Source organism: Xiphophorus couchianus, chromosome 22, assembly GCF_001444195.1.
Source record: "Xiphophorus couchianus chromosome 22, X_couchianus-1.0, whole genome shotgun sequence".
Lineage (NCBI taxonomy): Eukaryota > Metazoa > Chordata > Actinopteri > Cyprinodontiformes > Poeciliidae > Xiphophorus > Xiphophorus couchianus.
Window position 1 is genome coordinate 4,196,821 of NC_040249.1, and position 16,220 is coordinate 4,213,040.

Genomic DNA, 16,220 nt, shown 5'->3' on the forward strand with positions numbered 1-16,220 from the left:
TTTGTTGTTGTTTTTTTTACTGGACATTTCACACCAACCGCGCTTCAGTTCGTACCTGGCAACGAAATCTGTGGCGCGCACACCTTGACGACCGCTGGTTTAAAGTAACTTGCACCGTTCAAGGAAACCCGACAAGATCGCAGCCTGTTTGTTTTCAGAGCGTGCGGCCGGAATAGCAGAACCAAATGGGCGTGGTTTAAAAGTTTCAGCTTAAATGAGTCGTAACCTGTCCAAATTTATTCAAGTTTGTGGATAATGATGGATATTATGTGGGGAAGTTGCTCAATTATCTTTGATATGATCAAGATTAATAATCTTTTACATTTTGGGAAATAACCAGTTTTTTAAAAACTATTTGGCTGTTCCTAAATGCATCCTAGCCACAATAAAAAGTGATATGCAAAGGTTTGCTCACGTTGGCATGAAATGTTTTGTTTACGGGGTCGGGATAGAGGCACGAGGAAGGGGCGAAATGGGAACGCAAACCCAAGAATTACCAACCGAAGTTGTCTTGGTAGAAATTTGGTTAGGTGCAATATGCTCTAAACTTTAAAAAATAAAAAAATAATAAAAAATGGTTTGGATAAAATTTAAAATAATTATATAACCATACATAATAGACAGGAGAAAATGTACTTGGGAACATTATACAAGGCACGAGCTTTCATTCTTCTTAACCCTTTTCTTTTTGTATTTGTTGTTTGATTTTTACGATTTTCATTTTTAAAAAAAAAAGAAAAATCTTACCCCTGTCCTTTTTATTTTTGTTTTGGTTGGCATAACAGAACCAGTGTGGCTGCTGTGAAACCCTGTCTGGTTATTGTACAGACATGTTAATCAAACAGCTCCCCATGTGCTGTGAAGTTTCCTGGAAAGTGTCTCACTTGAACACATATCTCTGTTTTTCCCGCAGAGCGCGTCGGCTCTGAGCGGATCGTCCCGAATGGTTAATTATGTGCTACCTTCACTGCTCCTCGTCTGCCTTTGCCTTGATGTCACATTGCAACATGTAGTTATTTTGAGAAGATATGCTCTCTATATGATAAAGATGCTATTTTTACTTCCAGCCTCCTTAATGGTTGTACAAAAGTTGTGATTTTTATATCGGTCTGAACCAGTCCCGAGTCTGTGTAAAAAAAAAAAAAAAAAGAAAAAAAAAAGAAATGTTGAGAATCCCTGACAATTTTTTTTTATTTTGCTATTTTTTTCAGATGTAAGTGTCGTAATGCATCTTGAATAATGTCTGTGGTGTAATTTTAAAGGTTTCTCATTGCGGAGCTCGGGGTCCATTTCCACCCGGGACCACTTCTTGGTAAAACAGATAAAAAGTAAATAAATAAATAAATAAAATAAGGAAGCGTCAGCCTGAGCTGCAAACGATCAGCAGTGGAGAAATCTAAACTAAAAAGCTATGCAGTAACTAACTCATCTGTTAGATCTCTTCTTTAGCAAACAGAGTTGTCTTTCTTGTAAATACTAATTCTTTTTTTTGTTGTTGTTTTTGTTTTAAATATGCAAAGCAGTTAGTGTTTCCTCTCTGTGAAATCCTGCGTGAAACTTGATGGTTTCTGTCCTGCTGATTCCGCCGTCGACTTTCGCTCATTGGATGTTGTAGAACCAGTTACGCATAGACTGAAACATGAGTTTCTCGCACAAAGTTCAACGGGTTCGAGTTACTTTTGAACGTTAAAGTCACGACAAAAGAAAAACCGCAGATCTTTGTTGATTAAATCGATTAAAGTGGTGAAGGGAAGAAATCTTAGACTTTTTTTTTTTTTTTTCGTATTTACTCGTTTTGCCCGTCTCTCGTTTCCTCCAGCGTTTTCCTAATATGGTCAATCATCCTGTTGCTCCAGCATGTCCAGCCTTTAAACTGTCCTTTTCGAGTGCTCAACTGGCAGGACAGATCTGATCACCTTTCTGTGTCTGATTGTACAGAGATTTGTACATAATAATATTGAATATAATGACAATAACATGACGTATTACAACACCAGCAAATCTGTCTGTCTGACAAAGTGATGTTAACTGTTCCAGAGCCTGGCTTTTCCCAAGCGCAGCTCGGCACTTTTGTCTCGAAATCCAAAACCGCAGACGGATCGCGCATCGAACAACAACAAAAAGTTTCGAAAAGCTGTGAATCAATTCAGCAGCTGAGAGTTTTACTAAATATTTATGTACGTGTTTGGCGATATCGCTCCTTGGGGTATTTTCTGTGCACTTAACGGTTGTTTGTATTCATGTTCGGAGGTTTTTAAACTCCACTGACGGGGCGAATAAGAACAGACTGCGAGCTGTAATGTCTAATCGGACTTTTCCTTCGAGCTGTCGGGGTGTTTTGGCTCTGTTGGGATGCCTTTTGCTTTCTGTCTGCTGTATTTCAGTGCTAGTTGTTTCACCTCAGCCCCCCTGAGGCCTGTGGGAAAGTTTGGGAGACCCAGTGCTGGTCGTAGGGAGTCAGTTCTGCTGCTGCTTTTACTTTTTGTTTAAAGAATAATAATAATAATAAACAAAAGATTTGATTGGGAGGGGGATAAATGACGGTTCAAAAAGAAGAGGCTCCTTGCCTTTGTGCAATGTGTATGTACTGATGTGAAGAGATTTTTTTTTTTTCTAACAAAGAATTAAACTAAAACTGGATTTGAAAAAAAGTGTTCAAGATGTTTGTTTTTCATTATTAGCATAGACTTTTGTAGAAAAAAAGGGAGTTGGATTACGACTCCTTTTCTGTTATTACACAAATTTGTTGTCGGTTTTCTTGGAGTGGCCCAGTGAGACCCAACCAATGCATAGAGGGGAGAGCGTAGAAACGCCACACAGAAGCTCCGACCTGGTTGGAATTTGACCCAGGACCTTTTCCACCGTGAAGCAGCAGAGCAAAACGGTGCTGCGCAGATGATTAACTCATTTTGGACAAATTGTTCAAAAGCACCAGACGACCAGACCCTAAAATTCTACGAAAATGGAACATTTCTCTCTCATTGGCATTCGGCCAATATAAATTTTGTGTATCATTTATTGACTGTTGAGGTTGCTGAAATACGCTCTCAAATGTCCTATCGAAAGAAAACCTCGGGCATGAACAGAATTTGAGACGGAGCTGCTAGATTTGCTTAAAGGTTGCGTAACTCCTCTTTTTTTTTTTTTTAAATGTTGAACCATCGGCACAAAACTGGGGTTTTTAAAATCTGCAAGCATTGAAAACTGTAATCAAGGTCGTTAAAATGCAAAATCTACAACATTTCTAATCAAACTCTGTAAAGATCTAGGCTAGATCTAGTCCCAGAAAAAGAAAATGTGCAACATTCACAAAATAAAACAAGATTATATATGTATTTAAAAACTTAGATGGAAGAACATGCAATTTGGTTATAAATTGTACCTTCCTGGCAATAAATCTAGAGAACTTTGGTGTTGGTGCTGTAATGGGCCAAGTTGATTATTACATATTAATGAATAGACTGTCTATGGGGAGGATTGTGCAGTACTCAGCTCTCCTGGTTCAGATATTATTTTCTGAACAGGGACTATTATGTAATTTGGTAATTATTAACCTGGGTCAGCAAAAAACAGTATCATGGGGTTCCTCAGGGATCAATTATCGGGCCACTTTTATGTAACATCGACGTGATCCGACTAACTGACTCCAGAATACCAGAGCATCTCTGCAGGAGACCTTGTTGTTTTTTTTAAATTGATGGAGCAGCTTGATTCCTGCATGTCTTCCCTTCTCTCTCTGTCCTTCTTCACGTCGTGCTACTGATGAATAAATACCGCAAGTGCCAAAAATCTCTTCTGTTATTGCTCCGCAACTGCACTTCTGAGTTGCTCTGTTTGGTGCAAAGCGCGTAGATTCCCCCAGGCGAACTAAGCAAGGCGAGGCAGCATTTCGTTTCCGCAGTAACGCAAAATCGGGAATGAAAACGTTTTTAGTGCAGCTTCAGATCAAAGAATTCACTGAACTGCTTACCCGATCAATCCAAAGCGATTGACGCTGGAAGTTAGAAATTGTATTTGGATTTAGGTTTGTGTCTGCTAACGTTTGTTTCTTTTTATGTGGCCTCTTTAAGTCAGAGATTTTAACCTGTCTTTTTATGCAGAGCTTAAAGATTTTTGCTGTTTTCCTTTTTGTTTTTCCTTTCAGACTTTATAATACAAACATGGTCTCCAGAGCTGTGCGATTAAAATGTTGAATATATGTTTAGTAATCTGCTACTGGGCGATATGTGTGTGTCCTTGGGACTATCGCTGCTCATTGTTAGGTATTATTGTTCTACGTTTATTCTTATTATTACTTTATTTATTTATTCTAATTTCTATCGTGTGCTATGCTGGGACAAACATCACTCCCCACCCCCTTAAGGGATTAATAAAATCTTATCATATATTCTCGTCTTATCTTAAAATATCCACTATGATGACACTGTTGAACTCCTGGTGTTTAAGCCGAGTCTCTGTCTCGTTCCTGATGTCGTGTTGTTACATGAAGTTTGGAAACACCCTGTTCTAGTTTTCAGGTGTGGAGAGGAACTGAGGTGCCTCTAATATCTGCAGCTCGCAGGATGGCAAATTGTTCAACGTGCCTCTTTCCCTCTTCTCGTCTGTGGCCGCGATAATCTTTCAAACTGCTGTTCAAATTTAACAGGAGGGTTTAGTTAAATGTGTACCACTTTGCAAACTTTTATTGCATTTCTCATCAACAGTGATCTTAGCATTATTCTTGCTGACATCCTCTGCGCTGGGCAGTAATTTAGTTGTACCTTTTTTTTTTTTTCTTCTTTTTTTAATCTAGCTTGGCTTCACTGCAGCAGTGTTATAAGTGCAGAAATGAACCAAAAAAAAAAAAAAAAAAACAAACAAGGAAAACCAGTATGAACAAATCCTCTTCTTGCTCCTCCTCCTCTGTCCTCCCCTAATATCTTCAGTTTGCAGGCTTGTTTGTCTTGCTGAACGCCGTCAGGGTGTTAGCAGGACATACCAAAGCGGGAACACCTTCATTGTTCGACCTCATCTGAGGATCAGGAGGCTGTAATTCAGAGCTGCAGAGGGGTGGCTGATGTAAGTACCAGGGGCTCACTTTTTAATATTGTCATGTCATTAAAAGTGTTTTGTGATGCACTGACCGCCTGCTTATTTCTATAGTCTATGCTTAGTGTGTTTTTGTACATTTACATCTAACAGTTTGCTAAAATTTTGTTTAGTTTGTAAAGGATACACTTCATTTAATCCACCAGCTTTTATCAGTTCTTGCAGTAAAAAAGAAAATAAAATTATATATAACAAACTTTTTTTTTTGTTTTGCAGCCAAAGTGTTTACCTGCACAAAAAAATCCTTTTTTTTTTCTTTTTTTCCCCCTTTTTCTTTGTTTAATGCAAATATGAGCTAATTCTACAGGACGACACAATTCCACATTTAACTCAAATTATTTTCAGCCTCCAAAACGCAGGACATTTTTCTAGGGAGCGCCACACGCCGCTTTTCTGGCGATAGCCCGAGATGGAATACAGTTGAGCATGATAAAGGATTGGCTCGGTGCCAGTGTACCTTGGTGAAAGAGAAAACCCGTCACGTTAATGGATGCATGCAGTCAGCCAACCCAAACTGACCTCACGGCCCATCATCTCTTCGCCGAGATAAGCTTTCTGGAAATAAATGACAAAGCACAAGAAAGCACACAGAAACCTTTGGACGGAAATAAACGCTTCAGCATGACCGATGATTGGCTCTGCTCAGATTCCCTCTGTTTTCTTGCGGACATGTTAACAACGTTCTGTTCAGCCCTTGAAGTTGCAGGAAATACCTGGGTGTGCTTTGTGGTACAGCGAGTTTTTGACAGATGGGTAATAGAAAAAAAAAAACCCATCTTCATTTAGAGATGACAAAGATATTTGTCCTTGCTTTTTGATGATGAAAGATCAAATTTACTCTATCTAGCTTTCTTAAAAATATTAAATATATTGTCCCATGTTGGACTAAGGCTGCTAAAGACCTGAAATAAGTAGAAGAAGAAGAAGAAGAAGAAGAAGATTGGTGCTGGAAATGGTTTATTGTAACTTACGCTCACATTGAGGAAAAGTCTCTTTAGAGAAATCCAGGTTAGCGATGAGACATTTTTTGTTTCTCTGGATATTTCATTCATGGAAATTGAGTCATGCCTTGTTTTTTTCTTTTCTTTTTAGAATATTAAAATAACATATTGTGAGAAAAAAGTAACTTTCTACTTATTTTTAGGGTGGAAATGAACATCCACATTTGGTTTGGCAAAACCAAATCACTTTTGCTCCACCAGGGAAGGGATGCAGTAGTATAAAATTGTCATGAACGTTGAGCTCAGAGCAGGATCAAAATGCACACAGGACAGTAGAAGAGTCGTCGGAGACGTTTACTAATGAAAAAAAGGCCAAACTTCCAAAACCAGGAATATGGAGGGAGTGTCGCAGAAGGAACCGGTTGTGAATAACCAGTCGGGGAGGTAAATGTACAAAGGAAGGAGTGACAAAAGAACCAATTATAAGTACCTTACAGCAGATGGGGAGTAAACAGGAAACTGGATGAGAAGACAAAACAAAGACGGCACCAGAAGAAAACCGAAGCCGTAGCAGAAATAAATACGAAATAACAAACAAATCCAACACTGTACAATGAGACATGACTGAACTAACAGAAGAAATAAAGCTAGAATGAGAGACGAATAAAAAATGAAAGGAAATAACAGAATCGAAGGTCCAAAACAGGTAGCGGTCACAACAGAGGTGATCTTTTCAAATCTAAAGTCTGCATGTTTACCCAATCGCCTTTACATTGGCAACCCTAAATGTGATTCTGTGCAACCAGTTGTCTACAGAGGTCATCCAACTAGTTAAGGAAGTGCACATTTCTGTACTTTGTTTACAGTGTAAACATAACTGGGGTAAAGAACATTAGTAAACAGACTTGATCATGAAGATCAAGTAACACAGCAAAGACAGAGATACACTTGGACAAGTTTAATGCAGATTATCATGATCTGTGAGTCTTCGTGTTTTATATTCTGTTCGATAATATTTAGTTTTTTGTCATTTGCGATGCTCCGTCGACAGTTCACTCTGTTTTTAAGACTTTTGGTTCTTACTTGGTTTTGTCCTTCATGTATTGGCTTAGTTTCTTATTTCAGTTTTAGTCTTTAACTTTTGATTTGGTGAATCACTTCCTGTCCTCCTTGGATTGCTGTGTAAAAACACACTTGGCTTGCATGCCATTGATCACCTCCCAGCAGAGGTTGCCATAGCTACAATAGAAGCATATTTATGTGGTGGAATGGTTTAGTCAAAGTCCAGACCTATTCAAATAGAGAATCAAGAAAAACTATTTGAAATGGACATCCAAATCAGGCTGGGCTTGAGTTATTTTGCAAAGTCAAACAGTCATAAGTTTTTTTCCCCCCTACGTCTAACGAGACCAGTGACAAACTGACGAGTCGTGTTCACATCCTGCCTAGTTTAAAGGAAACGTGATGTTCTATGGTGCCCTGCTTATGCAATATTCCCGTCTGTTGTTTCTCTCCTTGCCCCCTTTTTTTCCGTTAAGAGGCCCAGGAAGTCGAAATGGTCAGAAGAGTTAGAAGAGAGGCAGAGAAGGCATGAAGATCTTTGAGCGAGCCACTTCAGTTTCAGCACAACAAATCCGGCCGGTAAAAAGGCGCCTCACATTCGTGGGCTGCAGAACAGCAGCTGTGAATCCTCTGGAATGATGGCGGCTGTGGGGGAGGAGAGGCTCGGAGGAGGCAGGAGGGCCTCCAGGGTCACAAACCTGCCAGAAGGCGGCTGGGGCTGGATGGTCGTCGCCAGCTGTTTCCTCGCCACCATCTGCATTCGGGCAGTGACGAGGTAACGCAAGAGATATCCCGTCCCGTTTTCTCACCACGTGCAAAACGACTCACGTCTTTTGACTCGTTATTTTATTGTTGTAGATAGAAGAAAAAAATGAAGCCAAAAGCACGACTGTTTCAAGGTGCCTCTGCACAGCACCTCTCATAACTCGGAACGATTTTAAATGTTCTCAAGCCGTGTACAAGGTCAAAATATATTGAACTATATAAAATTTTGCTAAGCACTTGAGTAAGCATATTTACTATTTTAAATAAATACACATATTTAAAAGGTTAGTTCTTTTTACTACCCTCAGCAACAACAAATCTGTTTTAAAATGTATAATTTGTCAGTTTCATCCTAGCAACTTGTTTTTGAAAAAAAAATTGTATGTGTGTGTTTAGCCGAGTCTTTGTAACTTTGTGAAACACTGTCTGGGACTCACTCAACAAAAGCCTTGCATGCCCTCTGCAGTGAAGCCATCATACAACCGAGACAAACATCAATAAAAATCAGTTCAGTGAGTGCAGAGCTTACAGATTACAGAGTAAGAGTCAGACCAATGAACTTGTGACGTTGGCTACCTCTGCCAAAGAATTGAATCCGTCCGTCCATCCATCCTACTGCGGTTAGTGCTGGTAGCCAAAAGGGCAGGAAGCTTGGTACTCGCTGGATCACCAAACATTCCCACGGAAAACTAAAGATTGGACTGAGGGAGGAAGCCAGAGTACCCGGAGAAAATGCAAGCATGTAGGGAGTGAAAGCAAATTTGAACAGACTCGTTACCAGAAAGGGCATTGGCTCAAATACTCAACAAAAGTTAGGGATATTGGACTTTTTTTATAGGCTTTCAGAATGCATTGAAAATTTTCTAATAGTCACAGTTCATCACTGTAGATTTTGTTTTCTCCAAAACTCTCAATGGGAGCATTTTAAATTTTACATACATTTTGACTTGACAGCTGAATAACCTTAACCTTTTGTTCAGTTACCAGCTAATCACGTCTTCACTGTCTCTAATTGTTTCTTAAAAAAACATACTGCATGTTCTCTGAAGCTTAAAACTCCAACAAATATCGAATAATTTACAGTTTTAGTTGAGTAATTACAGTTGGTGGTAAAACTGACGGGACTGAAACTGTTTCTCCTCTGGTCCCTCCATACAGATGCATTTCCATGTTCTTCGTGGAGTTCCAGATGTACTTCGAGAGAGATTACTCCACCACTGCTTGGATCCACAGTATGATCGACTGCACCACCATGCTCTGTGGTAAGACATGCATCGCTTTTGGAATATGCAGGCATTCATAGGACTCGTACATACGGTGTCTTGCGGAAGAGTTAACGCCTCTCTAACTCTTTTTTTCTTTTCTTCTTTTCATTTTGTAAATTGGTCTGTCAAATAAAATTAAAGTACATTAAAGTAAATGCACATAAAGTACATGGAGGTTCATAGTTGCAATGTAACAAAGTCAAACAGTTATTCAAAGGTATCCATGAACCTTTTGTAAGGCACTACATGTGTGTTAAATACATAAATAAATGAATAAATAATAAAAAAAAAAAAGAAATCTATGGAAAATGCAAGTAAACTGTTTTTCTCAGCTCCTCTTGGTAGTTTTCTTGGGAACCGATTGTCCTGCAGAGTAACAGTGTTTCTTGGAGGCCTTCTGTCCTCTGCTGGCCTGGTCCTCAGCTCCTTCGCCTCCAGTCTGGAATTCCTCTATGCTTCGTTGGGAATCCTCACAGGTATGAACGCATTCATTTATGACATGGAAACACCTTTATTATTGTTATTATTGTTGTTGTTATTATTATTATTATTATTATCTGTCACCGCAGACTAAATTAGGCAATCATTTTGGATAAATTATTACCTGCAATGTCTTAAAACAAGCTTTTAATATCGTTAGAGGAAATAATAATTTGGTTTAATTCAACTAACAGCTGCACCAGTCGGAGTTTTATGGCCAGGATCAATCCCTAGCTTTTGTAAAGCTGCCATTTTTAGTTTATTCTAATTTCTCTTTAAGAACTGTACAGCAAAACACGAGCAGCATTAAAAATATTTTTTTTCTAACCTTTCCTGCCATTTATTATGTAAGAAACCGCTGTGAGAACTGTTGATGCAGAACAGAACAAAAGTTCAACTTTTTGACCAGTCTGGACTCTTTTATTACCAGTCAGCGTGATTAGCAAGTGTAGCGTTACTAAGTGTAGCTGTGTTTGCGCAAATTCCTTTCTGAATGTAACCTTCCTAACCTTAACTCTGAGTTTTCCAAAAGACTACCAACATTTCTAAATTGCGCATGTTTCATAACAGAGAGAGGCTGAAAGCTCAAATGGAGAAAGCAAAGGAACTTCCTGCGCTCCATTCCTCATTCACGTGGAAATCTTGCTCTCTTTCAACTTTTTTATTTGCTGAGATCTATCTGTGAACAACCTTACCTCAAACACAAAGAAAAGATGAAACTTATTGCATCTGATAGTAACTACGTTAGAACAACAATCAGAAAATGAAAAAGATTTTTTTTTACGCTTTTACAAAGAAACCTTGCTAATTCCTTTCAATCTTAAATTTAAATTTTAAACGGTTTAAATGTTTTATTGTATCATTGCCGAAACCATCACATCAAACTTGATAAATTTTTTCAATGTCAATAAACAAATCCAAACATCTTAGATGCATTGTTTGTGTTGAAATGTAAGCATTTACGGTAGGCTCATGATGGCTTCTTATATTAGCCATTAGCGTGATTAGTATTGTTAGCGTTACTCACTGTATATTGTGCTGTTGCGAATGTACATCCTCACATTAATTCTGAGATTTACCCCCATATGGCTCCATTCGTTCACTCATGCAAAATATTGTAGGTTTTAGGAAATTACAAACTCTTTATTCCTCCTCCACAGGTCTTGGCTATGCCCTAAGCTACACAACGTCTATAGCGATGGTTGGAAAGTACTTCAATGAGAGGAAAGCGCTGGCTTTTGGAATTGCTCTATCTGGTACTGACCGCCTTCACCTCACTGATCAAGTCTCCCGTCTTTCTTTTTGTTTGTGTTTTGTGTCTTTTCTCCACCATTTTGTTTTTACTTTTAGAGATCTCCTGAAACCTTCCTTTTAATTTCTCTCTAGTCCACATTCAAATCAACCCTAATGACTTTCTATTCATGTCTCCGTCCCGTCCAATGCGCCTTGCGTTCAAGGGAGCGGCATCGGCACCTTTCTCCTGGCCCCTGCAGTTCAGCTGCTTATCGAGCATTATTCGTGGAGAGGAGCTCTGCTCATCCTGGGAGGATTTGTTTCCAACCTGTGCGTTTGTGGCGCTCTGATGAGGCCGCTGGAGCAGAACCCAGCTGAAAGGTCAGCTCTTCGCAACATCACCGCCGTTATTTACTCCAGTGGTTCCCAAAGATTTTCTGGACCCCCCTATGGATTACAATAAAATCCCACCCCCCTCCTCCCAAAAAAAGAAAGAAAAAAAAAATGAACTGGGCACACACATCGTTCAACCAGAAATTAACCTATACACATATTTTGTTTTCAAACTCCACTGAAGTTTATTTCACACTTCAGGTTCCAACAAAACGCACCACAAGCCATCTTTACAGTGAAACACTATTGTGCAACTGTTTTTTTTTTTTTTCCATTCATCCATACCGCTTCCTGCATCCTCCCCTAGGGGCAGCGCCCCACATTTTGGGAACCACTGATTTACTCTGTCATTTGGTTGTTTGTCACCGTATGGTTCGATGCGGCCAAAACACAGACACAACCAGGCGGCAACAAACACCCGGGTCCACAGAGAAGTTTTTAGTGCTGCAGTACTTGTCCAGATCCCACACATGGACTACTCAAGCAGGCCTCTGTTTACCAAAAATTATGTTTTCTCTCTTTTTCTGTGCACAAATAAACTTGATCCTGATTATGAAAATACATTTAAAATACACTTGGAAGAAACCCAGTCAACATCCTACCTAGGGTGCAGTTAGAGTTGCTTTTGCAGTAAAACTTCCTAGTTGATGTTGCAGCTCCACCTGTTTTGGTCAACAGGTGGAGCTAGTTGCTCACTATTGCAGTTTATAATAAATTAATTAGGTTTGAGGAAGGATGTCACCCCTGGTTAGAGAGTGTCACAAGTCTTAGAATGAATTAATATTTTACTGTTTTCGAAATACTCTCCCAATGAAACATTAAGAAAAAGTCAACTTTTTATTTCATTGCAGTAATTCAGTGAAAAAACTAAAATCCAGGGTGAAGAATTTCTCGTTTTTACAAAAGCACCCATGCCACAGCTGTATCCTCCCTTCTTTAGCTCATCTCACAAGATTCCCTCATGATTCGGGTTGTAGGACTAAAAAAGATGCATAATTTTGTGTCTGGTGAATCTTTAGATATTTCCTTAATTTGACGTTCTTCTCAAAGAGCCACTCACTGAAGTGCAGAAGTTGTCAGATTTTTATTTACATTACCTGCAGACCTACAGCATCTCAACTCCTCTGCTTGAGGACTTGAGATGCTGCTGCATGGAGTTCTGCCCCCAAAATCTTGTGGCCCTAAAATCATTCCTATCAAAACTGCTTGTCCAGAAATACATATGAAGTCCCAGGAGCAGCTAGCCACAAGCGACGTGGTAAACAGGTGGTGGATGAAGGTGCTTGGTCAGATGAACAGAATAAAAAATTTTTTGCGCTGTGGGTCCAAGTCCAGACTTTAATAAAATCATGCATTGTTAATACTCCTGCAGGGCATTGTATCCAATCATTTTATTTCTTGTTTGTGTTGTTCTATTTGAAGGATGTGGGAGAGCAACATAATAAACGTGGAGAAAGCCTGCATGACTGCGGTGCTGCAAACTGAACTCACTGAACCAGTGACCACTGACTGGGGCCGCGAGAACCCGAAGCAGCAACAGATCCACGGTTCGGAGGACAACCCGGGCCTCGTCATCATCAATGGAACCTACAAGAACTTCGGACTTGAAAAAGACCAGCTTCAGCAGAGATTCCCACTATTACCAAGCCCAAAGCCGACTGCTGCCAGGTTGATGGCTAAAAAAATGGCAGATTACCTCCTTTTAAGCAACAATCTGGAGACAATACGGGAGGAGACGGGTTTATCAGGTCCTACGATTCCAGACAGCAGCAGGAAAGATAAAAAGACAACGTCAAGCAACACCTGGTTGAAAGCTAATGAAAAAAGAGACAACTCCATATCTAGTGAAGTGACACTAACAGACGACTACAATGAAGCAATTCCTATTGAACCGTTGGTATCCTCACAGCCGTTGTCCAGAGACCAATCTTTCTTTTTTAAAGCGAAGGAAGAGTTTGGCTTCCTGTGGATTCCCAGATTCTTGGTCCTGTCTGTGTCCTTTGTGTTTCTGGCGTTTGGCTGCAGCGTTCCAGTAGTTTACCTCGTCCCTTACGCTCTGAGTGTCGGGGTGGAGCACCAGCACGCCGCCTTCCTTATGTCAATATTTGGTGTCAGTGGAATTGTGGGCAACATCACATTTGGATGGATCACAGACAGGACGTGAGTGACAAATGGAGGCTTTAATAATTAAATCAAAGCTCTGTCGTAACCCTCTGCCTCCCACCCAGGTGTCTAAAGAGGCATCGCCTGCTCAGCTACATAGTGACCATAAGCATGGAGGGTCTTTGTTGCGTTTTCCTGCCCTTGCTCCATTCCTTCCAGCTCCTGGTGCTGTTTTCCGTTCTCTACGGATACTTTGACGGGGCGTATGTGGCGCTGATACCAGTCCTGACTTCTGACACTGTGGGCTCCACCCATCTTGCCTCGGCCTTGGGTGTGGTGTACTTCCTGCATGCCATCCCATACTTGGTCAGCCCACCTATAGGAGGTAAGAGTTACTCAATAATTGTTGTATTGCATAAGTTTTTTTTAAAATCTGAATTTCCTAAAGGGGTAGTTTTATGTAAAGTTGACATGTTTGAGCGTTACATCATTTATCCCCTCATCAAAAACATACCTGAAGCGTTGCCTTGACTTCTTCACGCATGCAACCATTCAGCTGTGCAAAACACCTGGGTGGACCTAGTGCCGCCTCTGAGGTGAAGGTCCTCCTCTGAACTGCAGTTTCCAAACTTCTGAGCTTCTGCCTCCCAGAGCGAGCGGTCCTCCCCCGTAACTACCCCATTTAGGTCCTTCAGACTAGCCAGCAGCAATTAGCAAACTCCTGATGGAATTGCACGTTCATTATGTGAGCTGGTCCTCAGTTCAACGCCGGTGAAAACATTGGTAAAGGGATAAAAGAGGAGCGTTGTTGTGATGACTTCCTGAAGGTGGAGTTTTCAGAAGAGCAGGAGTTTCTTAAAGAGACGGAGAACCAATTTCAAGGTGTTAAAATATGAAGCCAAATTTCTTTTAAGTCATATTTGATATATATGTGTACATACTGTATATGAAAATACATAGCATTTTTATAACAACTGAAGGTGAGAGTTAATTGAAATATATAATAAATACATAATACTGCCTTAAATAAGTAAGTTTACTCGGTATATCTCTTTTTCGTAAAAGTGAATGAATTTCTTAACCCCCAGAGCCTAATCATTGCAGATGTACCTCTTTGTATATTAATATATTAAAAACATAATTTTTTCATATATTTGGAGATTAAACAGGTTGGCATTTGTGTCTGTTGACCCATCAGCTAATCTTAGTTTTGTTCATTTCCCCTTGGTGAATGTTAGTAACAATATGTCGGTCATTATGTGGCTCATTTTCTTCCTTCTTCTCCAGGTTGGTTTGTAGATCAGACTGGGAACTACGCGTTAACCTTCTTCATCAGCGGCGCCTCCTTGTTCCTCAGCTCTCTGGTCCTCGTGGCGGCGTCTTTAGCTACGCGTCTGACGGCGCTGTGCAAAAGGACTCTAGGTCAAGGAAAACGCTCAAGGGAAACATGTCAGCCGAAGACTGTGCCTGTTTTCTCGCAAAACGAAACGCACACAGTGCCATTGCGGAAGCGCTAATACCCCTTGAACTTTTTCCCGTTTTGTCACGTTACAACCACAACTGTAATGTTGTTGAGATTTTATGAATTAAACCAAGCACTGCCGAGAAGTGGAAGGAGATGGAATCATTTTTTTTCCAATGGTTTTCTATGAAGTTTGGAATCTGTGTATTAGTTACTCTGACACTTCTAATAAAAACCTAATTTCAACCAACTCTCTACAGAAATGATCTGTGTTGTCAGCGTAGTTAAGTCTTTTCTTCACAAGTTTGATTGGGAACCTTAGAAGACAAGCATCATCATGAAGACTAAAGAACACAGCAGACAGGCCAGTGAAGAAAGTTTTGAAGTTTAATCTGATTTGTTGTAGCAGCCCTGGTTTGGGACTTCATGCAGCTTGCCCTTGACACGTCGTCTGGGCAGGATATCGACCAGCGTTGCAGTGTGATGGACCTCTGAGGATTTCCCAAGAGTTGCGGATTTGAGTTCTTGTGAAGTATGACACGGCCTGGCCAGAAACAAGATTTTACTCTTGTTGTTGCTTCCCACAATAGAAGAGCGAAACTTTCTTTTCAAGCAGAGAACGCGTTGGTCTTTGAAGTTGCAGAACAGTTTGCCAGGGTCTGTGTGTGTGTTAAAATAAAGGCCTTCTTACAAACTCACCTTCAAAGTACTGACAGATGCTTAGGTGGTTGTATTTCGGAACAAAGTGCATCTTTGTTGTCGGTTGAAAAACATCTTTTTGTAAGAAAGGCGAATGGCGTGATCTACAAATCGGAAGTAAGACTGGTTTGATCGTCGCTGAAGTTTTTGAACTTGGCCAACACACAAACGCACACACACGCCGTTTTTCTTTTTTTCTTTTTTATACGGTGGTTACAATGTATACTGCCATATATGGGTTGAGGACTCCATGTTCTCTTCTTTTATGTCGCCTGTAAGCTGTGGGTGTATGTCTTCGGAGAGTACCCACCACCACCACACAGGGAGCCCTGTGTTGCTGCGCTGCTTGTGTGTTTCCTCCACATCCTCAATGATGTGTGTAGGATGTGATGTGTGTAGGGTGTGTGACTGTACATATTTCTGAATTTATCCATCATAGATTATTATAAGTGATATTCTTAGTTGACTTCCATTTGCCATCGTGATCCTGTCAATAAGGTCACTTCTCTGAACAATGGGTTTGTGTGGTTTGAATGTGATTTCCAAGTCTGTAAGTTTAAATTAAAACAAGAGATTGGGTTGTTATTAGCTAGGAGATAAAATATCTCGTTCTTGCAGCCATCAAAGTCTGCGCAGACGGAGATCGTAGATCACAAATTGTCTTGCTGCACTTGTGTTGACATAAATGCATGCTATGACATGCTCTGAGAAAGGCTTTTGTAGCATCAA

At 40.2% G+C, this 16,220-nt stretch overlaps 1 protein-coding gene across 2 annotated transcripts; it reads left to right on the forward strand.

Annotated features, from left to right (window-relative positions):
- The first annotated feature begins 4,914 nt into the window (after positions 1-4,914).
- LOC114138099 (monocarboxylate transporter 12-B-like) lies at positions 4,915-15,042 on the forward strand. Of its 2 annotated transcripts, XM_028007144.1 has the most exons (10): positions 4,933-5,058; positions 6,896-7,009; positions 7,570-7,866; positions 9,015-9,118; positions 9,454-9,597; positions 10,762-10,857; positions 11,059-11,215; positions 12,650-13,387; positions 13,456-13,715; positions 14,618-15,042. In XM_028007144.1, exons 3-10 carry the CDS (start codon positions 7,727-7,729, stop codon positions 14,845-14,847), a joined length of 1,869 nt encoding a protein of 622 aa, XP_027862945.1. In that variant the 5' UTR covers positions 4,933-5,058; positions 6,896-7,009; positions 7,570-7,726; the 3' UTR covers positions 14,848-15,042. The 2 variants fall into 2 exon arrangements, with proteins under 2 accessions (XP_027862944.1, XP_027862945.1); XM_028007143.1 differs by lacking the exon at positions 6,896-7,009 and having other exon boundaries at positions 4,915-5,058.
- The last annotated feature ends 1,178 nt before the right edge of the window (positions 15,043-16,220 follow it).

Coding starts and splice junctions, on each gene's coding strand:
- LOC114138099 (XM_028007143.1), top strand. CDS start 7,727: ATGATGGCGGCTGTGGGGGAGGAGAGGCTCGGAGGAGGCAGGAGGGCC. Junction 9,598..10,761: donor TTCGTTGGGAATCCTCACAG/GTATGAACGCAT, acceptor CCTCCTCCACAG/GTCTTGGCTATGCCCTAAGC. Junction 13,388..13,455: donor GGATGGATCACAGACAGGAC/GTGAGTGACAAA, acceptor CCTCCCACCCAG/GTGTCTAAAGAGGCATCGCC.